Source organism: Periplaneta americana, chromosome 10 (genome assembly GCF_040183065.1).
Source record: "Periplaneta americana isolate PAMFEO1 chromosome 10, P.americana_PAMFEO1_priV1, whole genome shotgun sequence".
Taxonomy (NCBI): domain Eukaryota; kingdom Metazoa; phylum Arthropoda; class Insecta; order Blattodea; family Blattidae; genus Periplaneta; species Periplaneta americana.
The window spans coordinates 17604464-17628426 of record NC_091126.1 but is presented as its reverse complement, the minus strand read 5'-3'; the positions used below and the strand labels follow the sequence as shown (position 1 = coordinate 17628426).

Genomic DNA, 23963 nt, shown 5'->3' with positions numbered 1-23963 from the left:
ATTGATGCCACACTACCATATGCAAATGTAATCAGTCATATTTCCCCTCCCTCATTTCTCATTTCCATTTTAATGGAAGTACTATAATTTGCTGTCTTCCAGTAAATTATTTAAACAATAATGCCATACATTCAAGCACTCAGACTCTACGTGTTTCTGGGAAGTCTGAGGGCACTCAGATTTAGTTAATTGAATCATAAGGTAATGGATAAGAGAATTGCTCCTTTTGATCATACCCACAACTTGAAACATTTTTATGTAATTGTATTTTATTATGAAAGCTGTGATAGATTATGTATTCTGTTTAAAATCACTCTATTATAGTTTTAACATTTTTCATAAATAAAAATTTTCTTAGTTGAAATGCAATAATTAAATCGTATTTTAATACTAAGTCATCCATATATCTCTCAATACAAGTCCATGAAACTGACTGGAGACTGACTAGTGGCTTGTTACATTCCAGGCTTGAAGTGGTAAGTGCCAGCCATTAATTTTTTTGCACGAGGAAAATAAAACTCGTATAATTTCAGAAGTTATCTTTCACAATAGAAAATTCAATTTTATCATCATCGTCCGCCAAGCAGAAATTAGGCCATCAGTTGACCTTTTCGGTCCCAGGTGAACAGTCAAGGAGAAGTTTCTGTGGACGTCTAGGATGTCTTAATCACACTAAAAGTTTTAGGAGTGCATGTAGAAGGTGGACCAAAAATTGGGCTAGTTTAAATACTTAATATTTATTACTGATGTGTGTGCTAGAAAGTGTTACTTACAATTAATATAAATTTTTTAACATGCCATTTGCGTTTATGTAAAAATATCCTCAAGTTTTGAAAACCACATTCCTAAAATGGCCTCCATTTAGCTGCACACATTTTTTGAATCTTGATTAGTAGAGAGACTACCTCATGGTGCAACATATCCATGGAGATTTGAGAAACTTCGTAACGAAATCTTTGTTTGAGTCCTCCAATATCTTATGAACTGTGGTAGAGGATGACTGAAGACTGCTTTCAAGTACTCCACAAGAAGATTTCGTAAGTTGCTACATCTTGCAACCTTACCGATCATGTATTCTCTTTATTCTGTTTCTCTATGCCAGAAAAGAAGATAATTCGAAAACAAACATCTGATGCATCGCATTGTTATTTCAGTAATATGGCTGGTTGCTCCGTCCTGCTGGTGCCATGTCTTATTGTTGATCTCTTGGTGCTCTGTAACCTGATGTACCAGTATCGAAAAATTGATTATTGCGGCATAACACTCTGCTCTTATAGCAGCGATCTTCTCTGGTGTTCGTACACTTTTCACTCTTCCTGTAGGCTTCTTATTTAAAGCAGAACCAGTCTAGCTTGCGCAGATGGCACTGGATCAGTATGATGGACATCTTAATGCTGCCAAAACAAGTGCTGTATGATCACGGAACTCCCACCATTTTTGTAATAAGACTTGATGGCATACTCACGTTGTGCATCACTCCAATTCTCTGTCTTGACTAAATAGTATACCGGTACACTTCTAAACACAACAAGAATGTTTGCAGCCAAATGCAGCTGAGCTTACTTGGAAGAAGAAAAAGAAAAATTTTTAAATCACCCATTCTTTGGTCCAACTCATATGCAAAATATGCATTAGAGAATTATGTACCCATTAAAGCACATCAATCCTGGAAAAAAAAAAAAAAAACCTAAAATTCTAAAAATAAATAAAAAATCTAAGTCATTATGTATGAATTAATCTCTCGTTGATAGAAGATACATGGTGCAACTGTCACTAGTGGATTGAGTGTAAGTAATATTTCTTTGATAGTTTGTTCTGTGTTGACATTTATATCTAATGACAAAATTGGATCATTGTACATTGCATAAAGAAGGAAATGCACATTTTGCGCAATTCCTCTCATTATTATTTATTAAAATTGAAGGGTTCAGAGCCATAGTGGGCCAAGCGCCATATATTAGAAATGAAGAAAACAAGGGCTAAAATTAAGTGATTACCATAATTAATGAAAAATATAGCAAGTAATATAAAGTATGCACATTAAAATTAAATGACATGCCAGTCTTCATTAAACTGTGGTATTCAGTTAACTTTAAATCTTGCTTTCTCCAGTTTTAATAAATGGCCCACTATGGCTCTGGACCCTTCAATTGTATTATTAAATTTAGCACTGCTCCACTAACATTACTAGTACTACAGCTTTAAAAATCTAGCATTTAATTCGTAATTACCTTCATCTCATCTAAATGAGTCTGAGTTTAAGGAACTGAAAATGCTGCTTTTCGATAGCGAATTTTTCTATGCCACAATGCCCCTAATCACTTTCTGATTCCCGTTGCTTTCTGTTCAGTAGGAAAGGAGATTCATTATCGAGAGATAAATGGCTGTAGGATGTACATCATTATGTCTTCTTCAAATGCCAAGGTTAATATGAATTTATGTTCCATATAACATCTTACAGTTTGGCCCTGTGTCGCAAGACAGAACTTCTCATTCTATTAAGTAAGAAAAATAGTCTTATACAAAGTATGTTGCATTTGAACATTGAAAATCTAGTTAATGCAATGTCACATCAAACACAAGCAAGGAAATAAGTCTATTCCAAGTAAAGAGTCCCCTTCCTCTTTATCTGAAATAGAATTATTTCGTCCGAACCAATCAAAATTATTTTGAAGCTGATGGAAAACCAGTTCAAATTATTTTTCAGTGAATTAACGCGAGTAGGAGAAATTAATACATTTACTGGATCCCTGTGTTTGAAGAAGCAAAGCATGTTACAATTACTTCTTAAATACTTAGGCACTGTATGATTTATTAAAAAAAACACAAAGTAAAAAACTATTTAAATTACTAGATTGAGAAATCAAAATTCTGTTTCAATATTGCACGTAGTTAATTCACAATTTTCCTTCAGTTGCTTTAGTTTGAGGACATATTTTCTAATAATTTAAATTTTTGTATGAGTTGCAGGATTGGTAAGTAACATAGGCGGAGTTATGGAGGGGCACTGCCCCCAAACTTGTCTGAACTCTTGCTATGGACCGAAACAATGAGGCTTGTTCGGTTGCCATCACTTTCACGAGAAGAAGGCTAAGAAATCGCATCCATTTCCTAAGCTTTAATTGACGCCATTAATATCAGTAATATAATCTAAATATATGTACAGTTAGAGGAACTCAAGTACTACAGTATGGTACAAGTATGGACTTCTTACTTTAAATATGTGCACAGCAATCGCTGCAACACTACAAACAGTTCAAAAACTACCGAAATTCTTAAGAAAATATGCAGCGCACAATACAACTTTCTGTCATGGCCAGCACAAACAAAGATTGAATCAATCATGTTTTTCCATCCGTGAAACAATACAGTATTACTAGCAGACGCTAGAACTATTTTCTACAGTAGGCATGTTCTTGAAAGATTTTGCAAAAATTATCACGAAAATACCTTTCCTTACTCTACAAGTTAAGAAAGAACAGAAACAGAAGTTGACGGGAACATTTTTTTTTTTTCACTTGAATACTGTACGTTACGACAACACGTGCAATACTTGTACTACTAGTAAGCAGAAACATTATTTCCACTTACTAGTAGTACAAGTATTGCACTATTGTGGTAACATTCTCTGTTAACAACCCTTTTTCCTCAGTCCGCGCTCGTCTTCTCCTGAGTCACCGACAGTACCTCTCATCAAACCTAACATCTGAAATATGGAATGGAGTGGAATTACGGGAGGGAGACACTACGACCCAGCACTGATACCTTTCAAGATCTACTGCACTAATCCTCAAGTTAGGCGCATTCCAAACACACACAGGCTGACTACACTAAGGCTCGAAGTGTACAGATGGGGAGGCGAGAACTGGCATGTGAGCTGTGCGAGAGAGGAAAGAATGAGCTATAAGGAATATAGCTTCTTCCATGATTACATGACTCTACTGACACGAAAGTTCATCTCGGACTAAAACTTATCTTTCCCCTCCATACCCATTGGTGATATATCCACGGCACATGACAAAGTCACAGGGCAGGTCGTGCCTCCTCTACTGTACCTAGGTATAGTCCGACCATCGGATCTGTGCCCCCGTAAGATATGCGAACTGAACCTTAATTTCTTTTCAGCCTCGGCAATTCATTTCTCTCCCTGTATTCCTATTTCTCTCTTTTCTATCCCTCTCTCCCACTACTCACAATTTTGAGCCTTCTTGCGGGACAGTTTATTTGCACTTGCAGTCCAGTGTTGTCAACTCAACATGAACACTGTAGCACGGAGTGGCGAAAGAAATATTATTCAGCAAGTAATAGTATTTTGCGATGAAGAGAAACAAACAGGTCAATATTTGTTTCCTATAAATCAGGCAACGAAAAGAGCAGCTGCGATCACATGTGAGGCTTATTTTATTTCAATTGATTACGTATTAAAATTACTTACTTAACTAATATTAATATAATACAACTTTTTTATGTAATTTATATAGGCAGGTCAGAGCGCCTAATAAAGAAAATCAGGAGAGAGGGAGTCTATGCAGGAGATGAAAAGCTAGAATCACCAGGAAGAACAGACCAAGGGAACCTTTAATTCTTGTAGATGATATGGGCAGATGTATTTTAAGAAGAAAGATACAAGAATTTTATACGATGCAGAAAGAAATTTCGACATTGGAGAAATCATTGAAGGTTGCGAGAGAAGCAATAAATTTCCAAGGAGGGAGAGAAACGCTACGGAAAGTGATTCGAGACATGGGATTTAGATTTTAAAAATTTAGAAATACAAGATGTATTTTGATTGAAAGAAATGATATTGTAGCATGGAGGGCAAGTTATTTAAGAAAAATTGCGAAATTTCGCAGAAAAGGAAAGTATATTGTGTATTTAGACGAAACATGGATACATCCACATTATACTGTTAAAAAATGCTGGCAAAGTGATGATGTTTCTGATGCAATTTCAATTTAACCAATAAATATCCACTGTAATAATATAATTATCTGCAAACAATCGTAAGTCAATCAGCGTCATTAGACCTACTTAAATTAAATTATGAATAAGTAATAATTAACCTTATATTATTATAAGCAATATTCAAGAGACATGACACTGTTTGGCAGAAGTTTGGCAACATCCCTATTCGGCAAGATTCGTGGCCTGCTGTTTGGCGTAGTGGGAGAGAAACCGGTGGAATGGGGTGAGTAGAGGCGTCAACTTTTCCGAGAACGACGACAGCGCTGAAGGGGCACAGATCCGATGGTGCGACAATATCGAGCGGCAATCCCACTCATCCCTATGTCCGTCCCTTCCACGCGTCACCAGCCGGCGTTCGGGAAATGCCACGGAGAGATGGAAAAAAAGTTAACGGAATAATGTAGATGCCTCATATGAGGAAACAGAAGAACACCCAGAATAACCCCAACTGTAACTTCGTTCGCCACAAGTGTCACTATGGATTTCTTCAATGAAAAATTTCAGGCTTGAACAGGACTTGAATTCGGATCGCCTGCGTGATAGGCTGAAGGTCTGACTACTCAGCCACCGTTAGAATAAATGTCTGAAATAAGTTTTACGTACCTATCTTTAAGAAGGGAGAAAAGACTAACTGTAGTAACTTTCGAGGATTATCACTTTTGTTGACGTCGTACAAAATTTTGTCTAATATTGTTTTCAGAAAATTAACTCCATATGTAGATGAAATTATTCGGGATCATCAGTGTGGTTTTAGGCGTAATAGATCAACTATTGATCAGATTTTTTGTATTCGACAGTTAATGGAGAAAAATGGGAGTATAAGGGTACAGTGCATCAGTTATTCATAGATTTCAAAAAGGCATATGACTCGGTTAAGAGTTTTATATGATATTCTTATTGAATTTAGTATTCCCAAGAAACTAATTCGATTAATTAAAGTGTGTCTCAGTGAAACGTACAGCAGAGTCCGTATAGGTCAATTTCTATCAGATGCGTTTCCAATTCACTGTGGGCTAAAGCACTATCACCTTTACTTTTTAACTTTGCTCCAGAGTATGCCATTAGGAAAGTCCAGGATAACAGAAAGGGTTGGGAATTGAACGGGTTACATCAGCTGCTTGTCTATGCGGATGACGTGAATATGTTGGGAGAAAATCCACAAACGATTAGGCCTAGGGAAAATACGGGAATTTTACTTGAAGCAAGTAAAGAGATAGGTTTGGAGGTAAATCCCGAAAAGACAAAGTATATGATTATGTCTCGTGACGAGAATTTTGTATGAAATGGAAATATAAAAATTGGAAATTTATCCTTTGAAGAGGTGGAAAAATTCAAATACCTGGGAGCAACAGTAACAAATATCAATGATACTCGGGAGGAAATTAAACACAGAATAAATATGGGAAATGCCTGTTATTATTCTGTTGAGAAGCTTTCATCATTCAGTCTGCTGTCAAAAAAATCTGAAAGTTAGAATTTATAAAACAGTTATACTGCCGGTTCTTCTGTATGCTTGTGAAACTTGGACTCTCACTTTGAGAGAGGAACATAGGTCAAGGGTGTTTGAGAATAAGGTGCTTAGGAATATATTTGGGGCTAAGAGGGATGAAGCTACAGGAGAATGGAGAAAGTTACACAACACAGAACTGCACGCATTGTATTTTTCACCTGACATAATTAGGAACATTAAATCCAGACGTTTGAGATGGGCAGGGCATGTAGCACGTATGGGCGAATCCAGAAATACATATAGTGTGTTTGTTGGGAGGCCGAAGGGAAAAAGACCTTTGGGGAGGCCGAGACATAGATGGGAAGATAATATTAAAATGGATTTGAGGGAGGTGGGATATGATGATAGAGACTGGATTAATCTTGCTCAGGATAGGGACCAATGGCGGGCTAATGTGAGGGCGGAAATGAACCCCCGGGTTCCTTAAAAGCCAATAAGTTATATACGTAGCTTACAAAAAGCATTGCATATGACTTGAGTTTCAGAGAGATCGTGGCCATGCAGCTCAAGAGTACAACCCGATGCCAACAAATGCACGTATTCAGTGTTTTGATGTCTCGTGTTTGGTTGTCTACCACAGTACACCTCTCGGCGTAAAAGAATGTAGCCTGTTATATTTTACATTTTAATATTTATTTTCTTTTTTCAAATAAATAATGTTATGTAATAATAAAAATCTGTGTTAAACCATTGTCATTAAATTTAAATTATATTCACCTTCAGTGGCGGCTGTTGGACTGAGGCAAGTGAGACCGGGCCTCGGTCACTTGGCTTAACAGAAATCAGATTTTGTGTTTTTATATAATGTATTAGTTATTTGAATGAAGCATAGCTGTAGAAGCATTTTAAAACTTTGTGATGTATATAGACCTGTTTTGCAGTAAAATTTATTCCTGAGGCCAGAATCGCTCGTGCCGGTTCTGGCTTGTGATGTATATAGACCTGTTTTGCAGTAAAATTTGTTCCTGAGGCCAGAATCGTTCGTGCCAGGTCTGTCTTCTGAATTTTCTGTATTTTCGCGGGGTTTGAGCTTGCGCTTAAAACGTTGTAGCCGAGGCACAATTCGTCTGGCCTCGTGGCCTGGTCAGGTTTCACTCCTCACATCCGTGGGCCGCCTCAAGGGTAGAGTGGGGTGGGAATAGCAATGGTGACTTGTCTTCCTAAATAGGTCATAAATAACACAAATTCCAGCGCTTTGGCAGGCAGAGACCCACACTATTCCCTCCCCTTATGTCTCAGTTTATGACTTAAGCGAGGGTGTTGTGCTATTCTAATTCGTAGTACAGTAGTGAATCTGGGCCAATGTTGTTATGTATTTCGGGAAAATATAAACAGAAACAAATGCGAGAAATAATGCTGGTGTAGTTAATTAATTGTTAAAGTGTCCTTTTTTCAAGAAGAAATAATATTGAACGAAAGGAAGTTTTAAATAAAGAGAGAGTCTACCGAGATACCTACGACGTCGCTGACTATTTTTCTGACAGATAATCTTAAAACGCGAGTTTCTGTTGCAGCCTGGTATGGGCAACATAAATGGTTAAGTGGTAATGTGATGCAAAATAAACTTCTCTGTTGCCCTTGTTCGTTGCTGCCAAGGGAAAAAAATAAAAAGAACAGAAAGGAGGGGATTTTCAACACATAATGTAGGTTGCTTCATCACAATCACTGAAACTCACAGCATAACAGCTTATTTGGTGAGTGACATTATTTTTCATCAATAGTAGGCTAATAATAATAATAATAATAATAATAATAATAATAATAATAATAATAATAATAATAATAATAATACAGTAATCATGATATTAATAATATAACAATAATTAATATCATAAATAAACATTTCCGATCGGAGGCACTTAAACTAGTTGCATCTGACCTCACCGAGGATTTCGATCACCGGCCGCTACTGTTCACCTTAAGATTATAAGCCACCACTCATTCAATGGCCGCCTCTAATGTGACGTCTTTCGGGTGGGGAGGTATCACAGTGACGTTATGGCAGAGTGCGAAGCAGGTCCAAATGCTTTAGTCAAACATAAAAGTTAAAACTTTAACGAATGGAGAGAAGGCTATTTTTATTTTTAACATTTTAAATACTGCACTTTCCTCAGCTATCGTCTTGTTCTCACCCCAAAGCAAGACTACGAATAAGGGTGAATACCCTTTAAGAGACACTAAGAGTGAATTTTTGGCCAAAATGGTAAAAATATTTTTATACAAATAATTGCATTATACGTTTGTTTAAAATTCTGTCGTATGTTTACCCCCGCCTTCTATTTTTAAAGGTCTGGCGACCATTTTTAAATTGTCACACCTACTAAAAATTGCGTTTTTGGTCAATAATAAAGTTCCCAGCGACTTCCATGTGCTCCGATTTACATGAAACTCAGCATATTGCAATACACAAAGCTGTGCATGGAATCAGCTTTGACTGAAAAGTTTTCATGATATGAATTTTTAACTCCTAAAAATTACAGAAAATTATCAAGCAAAAATTATGATTTGTAAGAAAATTTTTATCTCATGAACCAATTCTCGAATTTAAAAATGCATGCGCAGTTTTCTTTATCATGAATTGTAAGTCCCTCACAGAAGATTTTTAAAAGCAAAAATTATTCTGAAGCCGTCAGTTATGTTTTCAATTTACGCATAATTTAATATCATTAAAATACGTGAAAATTAATATGTAAGGATCTAATGTATGAAAATTGATGAAATTTGGTACTTTTATTTAAACGTACAGACACAACAAACTCGGCGAATTTGAAAGAAATGAATAAAAAACTTTAAAAGTTTCAGAACTCAGTCCCAGTGTTCCTTAAGGAATGCGACACAGAAATTCGTTTTCCACACCTTCATTTCACTTGTTCTGTATTCCTGGGACTAGCGGTACTGCTACTGAACGAGAGGTGATAACTATTTCCGCGTGTATTCACTTCTGTCATCCTGTAGGGCAGTGGTCGTCATTACCCGCTGCAATGGGTAAAAGGTAAGCTGTGCAACGTAATATGCCCCGAAGTACAGCAGGAAAAGGGATAGAGCATACCATCCAGCAGCCACGGATGCACCATAGTGCAATCTCTTATCCGCGGGTAAGAGACGCTAGCCCGAGGGTACTCTGTGCTGATGACCGCTGCTGTAGGCATAGATATTAAAGAGTTATTAGTGCACTAACGAAAATGGTAACCACGCATGGATTTTTAATAAAAAAATGTCCGAATGGCCCCATTGGTTCGGATAAGGAGGATTCTACTGTAATCAGTGGCGGTTCCTCGGGGGAGGGAAGGGAGGAACGTCCTCCTCACATTTTTTTTCTTTTGAAAGTAAATACCAAATGAAATTTATGCCTTGAAATTCGAGGAAGATTTGATAATTTTTAAGTTCACAGGTATAAGAAAACCTCGGTTAATCGAGTTTTAAACCACGCGCACTCATGTGCTGCTAGAAAACTGTGAGAAGGATGCGAGATTGTTTGTGTGGAGGAAAGTCAATCCATTCCTCCTTTACTGCAGTTAACACACATAGACAACAGCGCGCTAGCGGCCAGAGAAAGAAGCAGAGTTTTAAAGCAAGTAAATGAACGGATAGGGAGGAGATCCTCCTCTGAATCAACGCATGGGCGGGAACCCACTGGTCTTGCAGCAAGCTCGCTACCACTGCCATCTAACGATGCTGCATTCAACCAGACTATAACACGTCATCTAGGAGGAGAGACATTAAAAACAGTTTTAACGTAAAGCTATGAAAGACACCATATAAACTTTTTTTTAAATTATAAATCAAAATATATTCATTGCATTTTATATAAGCTATCTTCATGGTCTGAAACTTTCGAGGATATCTGAAAGTTGAAGTTGGATTTATATAAAACAAAGAGGAAGTAGTTCTAAGTTAGTATTGCAGATCTTTTTCTCTGAAATTCACTTTCATTCATTGTCTACTAGACAGGACAACAGCCAAGTTGTCAGTTTTGTACAAATATATTTGAAATTGAAGGTACTGCAAACTACATTATTTTTAACATAAAAAAATTAACCGGCCATCGACAGCTTTGAACAATAATGGTAGTATGACTTTACAAGAACTGACATTCTTCAAAAGCATGCGATACTGAACTTGTAAAATGTACATGTGGCAACACAGTGGATGCAGTGTTCTCGCTTTCCTAACAGATTATTTCTCATTCCCATTTCCGTAAAACGGTTCCGGTTACGTGTTAATAGCTGGTCTCTTCCAACACGTGTGATGCTGTAGTGAGCGTGAAAAATGCTGCGAGGTTGTGAATTTCCTTGTAATTGTTAATTTTTGCAGTTATTCAACAATGAATGGAAGTGAAAACATATTATATTTTGGACAATTTAGGAAACTCAGTTTACAAAAACAGATTATTGCTATACAAAAGGGAAGGCCAACCCTAACACTATCTAGTCTTACATGTATGCATATAGGCTAATTTGTAGCTTGTTTCTCTCAATAAGGTGTCATTTTGTGCTGTTAACTTCTTTCCTCCTCTTAAGAAATATGCAGGAGCCGCCACTGACTAATGCATTTTGAATAAGAAGACTTTTCTCTAACACTCTGTGATACTCAGAAAGAATAAGTGCTGAGGGGGAAGTTGCTATGTAGATAAAGAGATGCCGTGAACCAATCACGCTCCTTGAGCGCGAAGAGGTACACTCTGCATTGTTTTTGTGAGGTTGGTTTCTTGAGCAGTTTGAATGTAGTCGTATTCTGCAGGTTGCTTCAGTGAAGAGGAATACTGTACACATGGGTGAGTGCTGCCAATATTGTATTGAAATGAATGAAAGGTGAATGACGCAGTGCAAATTTATTATTTTATAACGTCAGTAACTTTAAAGGAAAAACCTCTTACACCGTCTGAACAAAAACTATGCCGGAATGCGTCAGAAACGTAAATTTATAAGTGAGACTCAGAAAATTTTACATTTCAGATACGAATGCCTTGCTTTGTAGAGAAGTGGCATAATGGATGTGCATTAAATATAATAATTATACAGTTCACTTATTACAACTCCTAGGCATCCTTTTAAGCGGCGGCCACATGCAGGCTGGATTTGTACGTGTTGTATATTGCGCATTGTTGAAAATGTATTATTGTATCATTTTCTGGAGTGTGTTAACTACGTGAAAAAAAGGCGTAAGTAAAGTTACCTTCGAATATATTTCGCAGTTTTGAGTGGAAACTTTGATTGGGAATACATAGGCTATAAGCTTTTAAATATCGATGTGATGAAAATACAAGAGAATCGTATTTGTTACATTTTTTCTGCATGCCGCTTAGACATACGTAAGCATAATCTAACTTTTTGTTTCTTTCTATAGGAACTTGAAACTACTTTGATAGACAAATGATATTTTCAAGTTCTGTCGAAATTAAATGTGTTGCTTTTCGTGAACAGAAATATGATTAATTAGATTTGTCTATTTCAAGCTGGACACTATAAACGTATGTGTGTAACAGTACAGTAACAATTATTTCGTATGTGTTGTGGTACCCAAGAGAGAAATAATGCCAAGCAAAATGTTGCCATTTCAATTAAATCGGAAGTATTTCAAGTTCAAATGGTTTAAATTGCAGCAGAACATCTCGTTACGCACCTAATATTGTCAGCCATTGTTGCTGTACTGATTCCATGTTGCGAATTCACGACACGATGTGTGTAGGCCATTATCCTTTATATGTTACATAGGCCTACTACTGTACATCATTCAACAGTTCATTGGTTACGTAAGTGTTCATACACGGATTATTACAGGAGAATACTAATGTAACTGTCAAGGGCAGACGGAATGTAACTCGTAAGTCGATTTTCACGTAAGATACGGAGTACCTGAAATTTTGGCTAGTTGACAATTTTTCGTTTTACGCCTAAGTGTTTTGGAGCTCGCGAAAGAAAACACAAAACTATAATATCTTTTATACATCTCATCAATCACAATTAAGGGTATTGTTACATGACGAAATTCTAACAAGAATTATAACATTGTTCCGGATATGGCGGAGAACGTCGTCGTCGTAGACATAAATATCATCATTAGAGGCTAATTGTTAAGAAATTAAATGCAGGGGACTGTATATGGATAGAAAATGAACAAGAGCAGATTTTTTTTTCAAATAAATCAAAATTACTCTCTTGTTTCTGTTTTCTTGTATTAAAAAGTAATTCTCAATTAATACAAATTGACAAACAAAAAAAGACTGAACAATTTTTTAAAATGTTAATTTTTATCTCATCAATGATTGAAAATGGCCCATCAAAAAATTTAAGTTACGGAAACATTAATATATTGCATGAAGTATAGCAGTAATATGTTGTACATGCATTTATCCAATACAGTTAATCAACGAAGATATATTTTATTCCACTGCAAACAATGCGACTCTGCAGTATAAGGTCGCCCTAAAGAATTTTTTTAATTATCAGAACTCATCAGAAGATAAAATTTATAAACCTTTTCTTTTCCCATGCCCTCCCACCCATCCCATTACTCATACCTGATACAAAAGGAACTTTTAAACAACTTTCACAGCTTCTTTACGCATTTGCGGGCCTAGAGCTGAATAATGTTTATTTATTTATTTATTTGTTTCTTTGTTTGTTTGTTTGTTTGTTTGTTTATTTATTTATTTATTTATTTTTATTTTCATTTATTCAGCGTTCATTCATTCATTCATTCACTCACCCATTAATTAATTTGTATTAGAAAATTAAAGACAAAAGACGTTAATAATATACAACACTAATTATTATGAAAATGTTGAGGTACAAAGCATCATACTTAGCAACTTGTTCAAATTCGAGGTCACGCAATAAAACATCCCTTTCTAATTTAGTTATAAACTGTGATAATATCCGGCAATCCTTAACGTCACTCGGTAAAGATAGTAGTATGGTGCAGTGAACTATGTGTAAAATCCACTCTCACAACATTCTTTATCAGCTTATCTGATTACTATAACCACAGACTAAAGGTCAATTTTCTTAGCAATGTGAAATAATAGCCTATCAATCAGTGGAAAAGCAGCAACTATAATTCGTATGTAAAATTGCTGGAAAATGAAACAAATTAGGTGATTAGTAGCGAAGTAATGAAAATTGCTTGATGGTTACGTCATGGACAGCCATAAACTTACACCATCCAGGGTTGCCATACGTAGGCCTACTATTATAGAAATACCACTGCACACATCATCTCTTTATTCTTCATCTTTTACTGTTGCTACTTCTCGTCACTGGAATTCTCTGCCGCCTGAAGTCAAGGGCTGCCGAACTTTAATTTCCTTTAAATGTAAATTAGAAAAATATCTTATGATGAGTTGCCAGACCTAACGCGTTGCAAATATTTAATGGAATGTGTTCCACTGTATTTATTTTTATTTATTTATTTATTTTTTTTTATTTTTTTTTTGTTTGTTTCTTATTTTTATTATCTAAATCGTGTTTATTTATCACTCAACGCCAATATGTATCCCACTGTGTTGTTGTTTTTTATTATTAATCTATTTTTGTGTACATTTTATTCAATTGTCGGTTTCTGGTTTAATTATGTAAATCCTACTTAATTGTAATCTAATACTAATATGTATACTAATGTGTTTATTTTTATTTTTACTGTGTACTTTTTTTATTGAATTATCGGCTTCTGTTTTTATGTGATTCGTTTCTAACAACATTAATATGTATTTCACTATGTTTATTTTTATTTTATGAGGTAAATTTTATGTAACCTACCTCTTTTGATCTCATTATATACCTAAATTGTATCAGTATGTAATTACTTAATTCCGATCCAGTTTTATGTTCAACTGTGTAAGCAAGTTTTAATCCTGGTTGAGTGTAAGAGAAGGCCTTTCGGCCTTAACTCTGCCAGGTTAAATAAAGCCATTATTATTATTATTATTATTATTATTATTATTATTATTATTATTATTATTATTATTATTATTATATTCGTACGAATAAAACTATTTTGAATAATTGTGCGAGGTACGACCGAACTCTTTGTCGTATTCAAATTTGTGCGACTATTTTACTGGAGGGACAAAATTATTTATTTTGGAACGTATAATGTAGGGCTATGATTGAAATAAAATTAACGGTTAACTCTTCCCTTTCAGACAATCTTTCTTCATTCAGTATTTCGTTGACTAATATGAAAGAAACATGATTTTAAGGAGCAAAGATGCTTTGAAAACCGATATTGTGGCTACGGTTGCCATATTTGCCGCCGCGCCGGCCAATTATAAAATTTCTACTGACTTCAAATATACCGGCGACAATAAAGTGTCTGACCAAGCAGCGGTATTCCTTTTAAGCATAAAACCAAAGAAATTAGCCGTCGCAATTATAGAGTTGTTCTGAGTCATATTTCCCCTATGCAGCAAATACAATAATGTAAAAATTAATATTTATTTGGCATTTATTTTCTTCAAAAGCGGTGTCAGCATTGCTTGATTACCTACAGGAAATAAGTTTGCACGCGGTGTAACAAGGAGTCTGCAATTATAGCATCTTTCTTTCTGTCTTTTTCCTTTGTCGTTTTCTTTCATTCTCTTTCTCTCCTTTTATTTATTTATCTTACTGTCTTTATCTTTTTTCTGAGTTTCTGTGTTTTTTTTCCTTCTTTCAGTATTTTTCTTTCTTTCTGTCTTTATCATTTTTCTGCCTTTCCTTTCTTTCTGGATCTTCTTTGTTCTTTTCTTTTTTATTTCTTTCTCTACCTATTTTTTTGTTTCTGTCTTTGTCCCTCTTTCTGTCTTTCTCTCTTTCTGCCTTTTTCTGTTTTTCTATCTTTTTTTCTGCTTTTCTGCCTTTATTTTTTCTTCTTGTCTTTCTGTTCTTTTCTCTTTCTCTCTTTTTAATTTATGTCTTTACCTTTCTTAATTTCTTTGTCCTTTTTCTTTCTATCTTTTTTCTTTCTTTTGTCTTTTATCTTTCTTCCTGTCTTTTTTATTTCTTTCTGTGTTTCTATTCTTTCTGTCTTTTCTCTTTTCTTATTTCTGTCTTTCTCTCTTTACCACTCTTCCTTTTTCTTTCTTTCTATCTTTCCATTCTTTCTGTCCTTTTCTTTCTTTTTCTTTTCTTTCTTTCTTTTATTTTTCTTCTGTCTTTTTCCTTTTTTCTATCTATGTTTTTTTTTAGTTTCCTTCCTATTTTTTCCTTTTCTCCTTCTTTCTTTTTTAATTTTTTCCTTTCTTCCTTCGTTAAGCTTTACCTTCTCCTCTCATACCGACTTACAATGGAATGTGGTGAATGGAAGGGTACATTTTTTTTTATTTTAGTAGGTTATTTTACGACGCTTTATCAACATCTTAGGTTATATAGCATCTGAATGAGATGAAGGTGATAATGCCGGTGAAATGAGTCCGGGGTCCAGCACCGAAAGTTACCCAGCATTTGCTCATATTGGGTTGAGGGAAAACCCCGGAAAAAACCTCAACCAGGTAACTTGCCCCGACCGGGAATCGAACCCAGGTGGCCCACCTGGTTTCACGCTAGAAACGCTAACCGTTACTCCACAGGTGTGGACGGAAGGGTACATATTCAAACCAACAGTAGATAGGTACACCTTGCGGGCCTCCCTGGTCTTGTGGTTATCACGGCACAGCACGTCAAGGGACAAACACCAGTTCTGTGGGCGGAAGATACTTTTTATTCAGTAATTAAAAACCCTTTATTTCTAGCCATGTGGCTAATGGAAAGTGCGGCGGATGCAATTTAGTGAACTGGTTCAGTAGACTGCTGTGTTCGATCAGTGTGGTCAACAATCCTGACATTTTATCGATTTCCTTAGGTTCTAGATACAGATTAAGTATATTATTTCAAAATATGCCTTGATCGATTCCTTTCAAATTCCTTTCTGTTTATCAATACACAAAAATTATATGCTACTGGTGCTGTATTTGAAACCACGATAAATATGTAACTCAAAATAAATATTTATGCATAAAATGGCGCTTGCATTCGTTTTATCTACACTGAACTCAATGCAAAATCCTGAGACAACTTTAGTCTTCTTAATATTGCGATGGATAAAAGTTTCATCACGATTTCTTGTAGTTTCATAGTTACTTCACACAAATGGATTTTCCACGGGAGACAATAGCAGGAGACTGTTACGAAATGAAGGATATTCCTTAATTCGTCCATAGTATATTCGCTAACTCTGAAAACACTAGTTATTTCAGTTCTTTTCTATTGAATAATCCTTAGTGGGTGAAACCGTTATTCGTAACTCTTACGCCACTCATGCATAAGGAAATTTATCTAGTTCCTACTACTCACATTGTTTATTTTTCTTATCATCTGTAAATTGAACTTATTTCTGTCTATGATATCTTCTGCATTGTGATTGTGAGTGACGTGTATTTTGATACCAAATTTTAGTGAAGGAAACCTCAAATGAACCGAAAGAAAAATTACGATGCCTTAGTGAATGTGTTCAAGTTGAATTTATTGTTCCTTGACCATTTTGAAATAATTTCGCTGGAAAACGAAACGTATGCGCACCATTAGACGAACGGTTGAAGTTTTGGAAATATATTTGGGAGATTGGAATAGAAATGTGGCTATTCGTATTGAAATCTCCTTGCACGTGAAGGTGATAATATAGTAGTAGTAGTAGTAGTAGTAGTAGTAGTAGTAGTAGTAGTAGTAGTAGTAGTAGTAGTAGTAGTAGTAGTAGTTGTTGTTGTTGTAATAATAATAATAATAATAATAATAATAATAATAATAATAAATAATAATAACTATTAATAATTTCAGTAGTTATAAATTACAAAAAAGTAATACTTTATTTGTTTTGTATACTAACGCGCAAACCAACACGGTGCAATCAATGCCAGGATTCCTTTGACAGACAAGAAATAAATTAGACCATTAAAAATCCATTTCACAACAGCCCATGGACGACCAAGAGCAAGTTGACTGCTAGCCTCACGTCCACCTCCAACCAGTGCGGAGTAACATGTGGTTAGCAAGATCATCTCACAGACGTGATAGCTGGCTTACGAAACCGGATTTCGCTGAAGTTAATAACACAACAAATACACTATTAGAGACAATGTGTAGAAATTTACTTTTCATTATTTACATAATCGATTGTTGAAGCAGAAATCTAAACAACGGATGCATTTCCCTTAACCAGCATGTGGGAGCGCGCCCGCCGATAGCTAAAATTGCTGCTTTCCGGTCGGGAAACAAATTGTTTACCTAGTACGTAGAATTCGTACCGATAAAACAATGATAACATACGATGCTACCGGCTACTCGCCTTGACTGTAGTTAATGTCTGCAATTACGCGATATAAACCAAGGAAAATAGAATGGAAGGCACTGGCCATCAGACCCTCTCGCACTGCCCGTGACGTCATCTGCCGTCAATGCTGGGCCTTTAATATGCCTCGTACTATGGAAAGTAAGCACCGAAGATATTTATGACACTCATAAAAAAGACCATTGTGATCCCAAACAATTTTTAAATTATTGTGGGCTCTTTAGACATTGTTAAAACTTATCTCTTTACAACGAGGATATGAAAATAATACAGAATGACTCTCTAAGAAGAATATTATGTTATTGTGCTCACATTACATAGTTGACGATTTTCTTAATTTTTTTCGCTGTTTTACGGCTAGTTGTAGACGATTTACTTTTTTTTCCCTTGTCGGCGTTTGTGAAAGTAAATGATCGCCTAAGTTGCATTTTCAAGGAAAAACTAGTTAGGAGGGATTTGTTGCACTTACAGTATTATTGCTTTTAGCGTTCTAACTCAAGAAGACAAGAATATCAGTGTACACTAGTCAAGTAATCACCTATCAATCATTAAGAGTTTAATATATAGATTTTATACTCCATTGACTTCACAAGGCAGTTACATTTCCTTCACCACATGATAATGTTTAATCAGATCGATTAATTGATTAAAACTCATTTCATGGGTTAATTGGATTTTAAAATTAATAGGTTCGATTAATCGATAAAATCGACAGCTCTGCTATTATATTATGTGCAGTCTTTTGATGCACCAGTAGGCCTACTACTCATTCACTCAATCAGGCAGGCATAAGAACTTATGCGCGTTCCATCACACACATCAGGCTGCTATTATACTATGAAAGTTTTTTGACAAAGAATATGATACAATATTTTATCAAATATCTTTGATAAAAGATAGGATTTGGGGTATATTAGACCACATAAAATCTTTTATAAAAGATTTTATCAAAGCTAACCTAAAATTAGGAACAAAAGCTCTCCTAACCCTTGTTCCACAACAGTTAACACGTGTTCCGAGGATTTATTGACATTAATACTTTTTCCAAGTAGGTTATTTCACGACGCTTTATCAACATCTTAAGTTATTTAGCGCCTGAATGAGATAAGGTGATAATGCCGGTGAAATGACTCCGGGGTCCAACACCGAAAGTTACCCAGGATTTGCTCATATTGGGTTGAGGGAAAACCCCGGAAAAACCTCAACCAGGTAACTTGTCCCATCTGGTTTCGCGGCCAGACGCGCTAACCGTTACTCCACAGGTGTGGACGATATTAATATTTATGCGTTAAGTTTATGATTTGTTGATACTAATATTTACGCTTTAAATTTATGATTTGTTGATACTAACATTTACGTGTTAAGTTTACAACACCATGAATGAAGAATAGTACTATGCTTGTTTAGCTGCAATTAGTTCAATTATTACAATATGCACATTACTGAAAAGGAACAGAAAAAGAAACGCCTATGGGTTAAACCATGGATTGCAAGATGTGATAGGAGAGGTTCCATCAGAACTTATTGAAAGAGCTACAATGCGAGGACTTGAAAAGTTATACAAATTATTATAAATTATTATTATTATTATTATTATTATTATTATTATTATTATTATTATTATTATTGTTGTTATTATTATTATTATATAATGTTAATATTATATAAATTATTTATTTTCAACATTTCATTTTCTTCATACTCCGATATCAGAATTTTTGTAGTCGCAACAGTCCAGTTATATTTGCGTTCCGCCATATTCGTTTCAAGGTATATAAATCTTTTATCAAAGATAACAAGATGCACTTACATTTTATAAAAGATCTTTTATCAAATAAACTTTTATAAAAGAAAATTCATTATACTGTCATATATTTTATACAAGATCTTTATCAACGAACTTTGATAGTGTAATAGCAGCCTTATTACAAAATGGTGCAAATCACATCCTCCTTTCGCTTATGTGTACGTGCCAACACTTCCACTTACCGGCATGCTTAAATTCATCCATGGCGCTATAAAACCACAAAGGGGTCATGGTCGGGTCAAACACCTGCATTTAGTAGTCAATGTCTAGCACTCGCCAGGTCAGTGCTGCTGGTTCACACATACGTAATATGTGATATCAATCGCCTCTCCTTTGTCAGAGGTTTGACACCTATCTTGGCTCTCCCACTTTTCGAACACGAAGCCTGTTGGACACCATTCCGGATTCCACAGCCGTGAAACATTTCTTTCTTATACTTGGATGTCATTATTAATTATTACTAGAGTAGTAGGAAAATATTTGGGGCTAAGCGGGATGAAGTTACAGGAGAATGGAGAAAGTTACACAACGCAGAACTGCACGCATTGTATTCTTCACCTGACATAATTAGGAACATTAAATACAGACGTTTGAGATGGGCAGGGCATGTAGCACGTATGGGCGAATCCAGAAATGCATATAGAGTGTTAGTTGGGAGACCGGAGGGAAAAAGACCTTTAGGGAGGCCGAGACGTAGATGGGAGGATAATATTAAAATGGATTTGAGGGAGGTGGGATATGATGATAGAGACTGGATTAATCTTGCACAGGATAGGGACCGATGGCTGGCTTATGTGAGGGCGGCAATGAACCTTCGGGTTCCTTAAAAGCCATTTGTAAGTAAGTAAATAGTAATTTTTATAAATTTGAAATTAGAAATTTGGCATTTTAATTTTAACATTTAGAAGTTTGTAGCATTTATACATCCGACATTTAGTGTTTTGTAACTTGTGTTGAAAAACATGGACTCTAGATTAATATAGTTTTTTGAAAATATCAGTGTGGAATTAAATCGAACTTACATAGCGATACTGATTATTTATTACCTTGTTAATCATGTTCATGAATAATTGACAAAATTGAAAAAAATAACACATTGACGCCTACCTGCCGCACAGTTGATTCTCCCCCTAAGCTCCCGTTTTGGCTGATGCAGTGGGCTTATCGGTAGTTAACTAACAATCATCTGCCTGTGTTAGTCAAGTGCACTTATTTATATTTATGCGTAAGAAGAGAGGCGAGCAACTATGTTATTTGAAGAGTAGCCTAAAATAAAAATCTTTATGAATAACAAGGGATGAAAATCAGCCGGCTATAGTTCAGGAAGGATTTTCAAGTGACTATTATTATCACAAAATCTAACAGTTTATTACAGTAGAATATTCCTGTCAAATAAGTCCATTATTTAAACACCATAAGAAGGTATCTCTCTGCTGGGCTCAGTATTAAGATCATGTACAAAATGTTCTGAAAGAAACACTCAGAATGTGAAATGAACGTAAGATGCAAATTTTTCCTTAAGCATTTCAACGAAAATTTCAATTTGTCCTACGGTCGTCCCCAAATAGACGTACGTTCAAAATATAAAGAGCTTGTAACCAAAATAAAAGACTCTCATCTTAATGAAAATGCAAAGCTATCTGCGATTGTTGTGCACGTAGTCCATAAGCGAAGAGCTAGCAAACCAATTGAAGCAGAATTATTGCTTGATAACTTTCGGCGTTGAACCTCGAACTGATTTCGCCATCATAATTACACTTCCCCTCTTTCATCATCATCTCCGTTTCTCTCCCATATTCCGATCTTGCTCCCATGTAGAGTCGGCTGCAGGCTGCCACCGATCTTAGACACCGTGGTATGCGGTCATTAGTTGTTAGTGGTAGTGCTGTGTACCGTTGGTTCTCCAATGTACTCATGATAACTCATGCGACCAAGGTTGATGGACCGCGGTGAAGCCAACGCGGAAAGGTAAAGGGATTCTGCAGGTTGTATAGGAGTTCGGAGGCGGCCCCCAGGGGAATCTTTAGCGCGGATTGCACAACATTCTATTCCGGGTAATACAATGGTCCGTTCCGAGCGGCCTACGTGCGAGGGCAGTCCCTAGTCCCTCAAGAGGGACTAATAGACAACTACAATGGACGAAGTTCCTGTAGAACTGTAGCTTTCTTCAAACTTATTTTGCATGTTATATGTTGTTTTTGCAAGATTTTTCAGTGCTATTTGTGTTTCTTTAACGTAGTTTTTATAAAAGTACAAATTTCCGTTATAAAAATGGACTTAATATTTTACAAACTCAGATATTTTCTTACTTTGCAGACACCTGCTTTAGATAGTGATATATGTTAAATTGCTTTACATGCCCAAAGATTTTCATGAGTTGGTTGGTGGGAGTACAACGTTGATTCGGGCCCATTGGCGTATCGGGGTTGTGTGTAGGTATCGTTAAATTTGTGAGGTTTGTTTTTACTTTCGTCAATTTTTTTTTATTTTATTGGGTTATTTTACGACGCTGTATCAACATGTAGGTTATTTAGCGTCTGAATGAAGTGAAGAAGATAATGCCGGTGAAATGAGTCCGGGGTCCAACACCGAAACGTACCCAGCATTTGCTCGTATTGGGTTGAGGGAAAACCCCGGAAAGAACCTCAACCAGGTAACTTGCCCCGACCGGGATTCGAACCCGGGCCACCTGGTTTCGCGGCCAGACGCGCTGACCGTTACTCCACAGGTGTTGAACCTTCGTCAATGAGATGTCGTCTGTGCTGAATATTTTTTAGTGCAAACAGTCGTGCTATCTGCAATGTCTCTTGAAATGCTTTATCAGACATTTCATCTCGTCTCAAGGATGAATTTCACGACTGTTGGACTGCTTGTTATGAAAATACGCATAAAGTACAGTAAGTGGAAATCTCCTGGTGCTACTACACGGCGTGTCGTTTCACCCGTCTTCTACTTGATTAAATTTTCTGCTGACAATTGTTCGCTATCTTCACACGATACCTTCGCCCAGCCTAACTTAACCAGTGGCGTAGCGTTAATGTAAGCTAAAAAGCTCAGCTTCCCCAGTTAATAATAATTTTATAACAAACCTGCAGTTTATGAACAAAATTATTTATTAATTTTAATACAATTTATATTTAGGCGTTAAATATTGTGATGCGGCAGTTCAGGATGATTTTTGATGCAGCAGTAAACATTAAACCTGCACACACCAGCTTCCAATCCTCTCATTCTTCTATGTAACCCACCCCGCAGATTTTCCATCTCTTTCTAACAAAACTACCCTAGTTGCAAGGCTCGCAAGAAGCTAGCTTTAACATTGGAAAGAATTTAGTTTCTGAGTTATCCCTTTCGTGAGTTGTGTTTAGTTGAAGTGTTAGTGTCCATTGTGGCTGATATAATAAATAATGAGTGAAATAACAGTTGCTGGCACTAGTTTACTTGAATTTTTAGGACAATTCCATTATCAAGACTGACTTATGAACAAAAGAGTAACTTAAAAAGAAACGACCAACTCCCTTGCTGTCAATGAAGGACACAACCAAGACAGACGCATACTTACGTAATTACTAATACTGTATTGATTGACCGTTAATATTGTGATTTCTCTAAATATGACAGAGTGTGAGCTAGTGTTAAATTATACGTATAAGTGTCTATTTGTTAGAGATATGTGTAAACCATGAAATCATAATTTACTACGTACTATTTGAGGTGATCCCTTATTGGTGTTACTTACGACGTTCCAACCAATCTTCGGACTGTTGACTTGACCTTGATTACTATTTGTTTTAAGACTATATTTTTGCAATACGCTTTCTCATATGTATATGGAAGACAATTTGAGTTAGCTTCTCCTGCTCAAAATTTTATGCTACGCCACTGAACTTAACCACTCGTAATGACATACGAGTGTAACACTGTTCGTCCTTGTTTAGAGTTTACATACTGTACAACATGTATGCTTACGTAGTAGTATGTAAGAGGACCTGTTGCAGTTTAATAAAGTCATTGTATTCATACTTTCCGTTTAATCAGTATGTTGAGATGTATGCACTTACAGAAACTCTCCCACAAAGAAATCATGCGTTTTCAATACGAAATTTTATACACACTTTTATACACTTATAAAAATTTGTTATTGCTTTCCAATTTGGAGATAAATGTTGAAAAGGTAGGGTGTAGCTATGCAGCAGGTGCTTTTTAGTGCAGGATGTACAGTAAGTACACGCATATCCCAATTGTAGACTCATTTTCCCGATTACATTTTTCGATACAAAAACCCTGATATCTCAAGAACCGTTAGTCTGATTTCATTCAAATTTTGTACACTTGTCCTTTGTAATACTGTCTAGAGGTTGAACCACAATGGTTAAATTT

The 23963-nt window shown here is 35.9% G+C and overlaps 1 protein-coding gene across 2 annotated transcripts in view; it reads left to right on the top strand.

The window, feature by feature from the left end:
- Positions 1-11103: 11103 nt before the first annotated feature.
- The window catches only part of Cln3 (CLN3 lysosomal/endosomal transmembrane protein, battenin), a 71437-nt gene continuing 58577 nt past the window's right edge, over positions 11104-23963 (top strand). The window contains exon 1 of one of the 2 annotated variants that reach the window (XM_069836985.1): positions 11104-11249. In XM_069836985.1, the coding sequence (XP_069693086.1) occupies positions 11246-11249 (4 nt within the window). In that variant the 5' untranslated portion in view covers positions 11104-11245. The remainder of the gene's footprint in view (positions 11250-23963) is intronic. The other variant, XM_069836984.1, reaches the window with a different exon arrangement.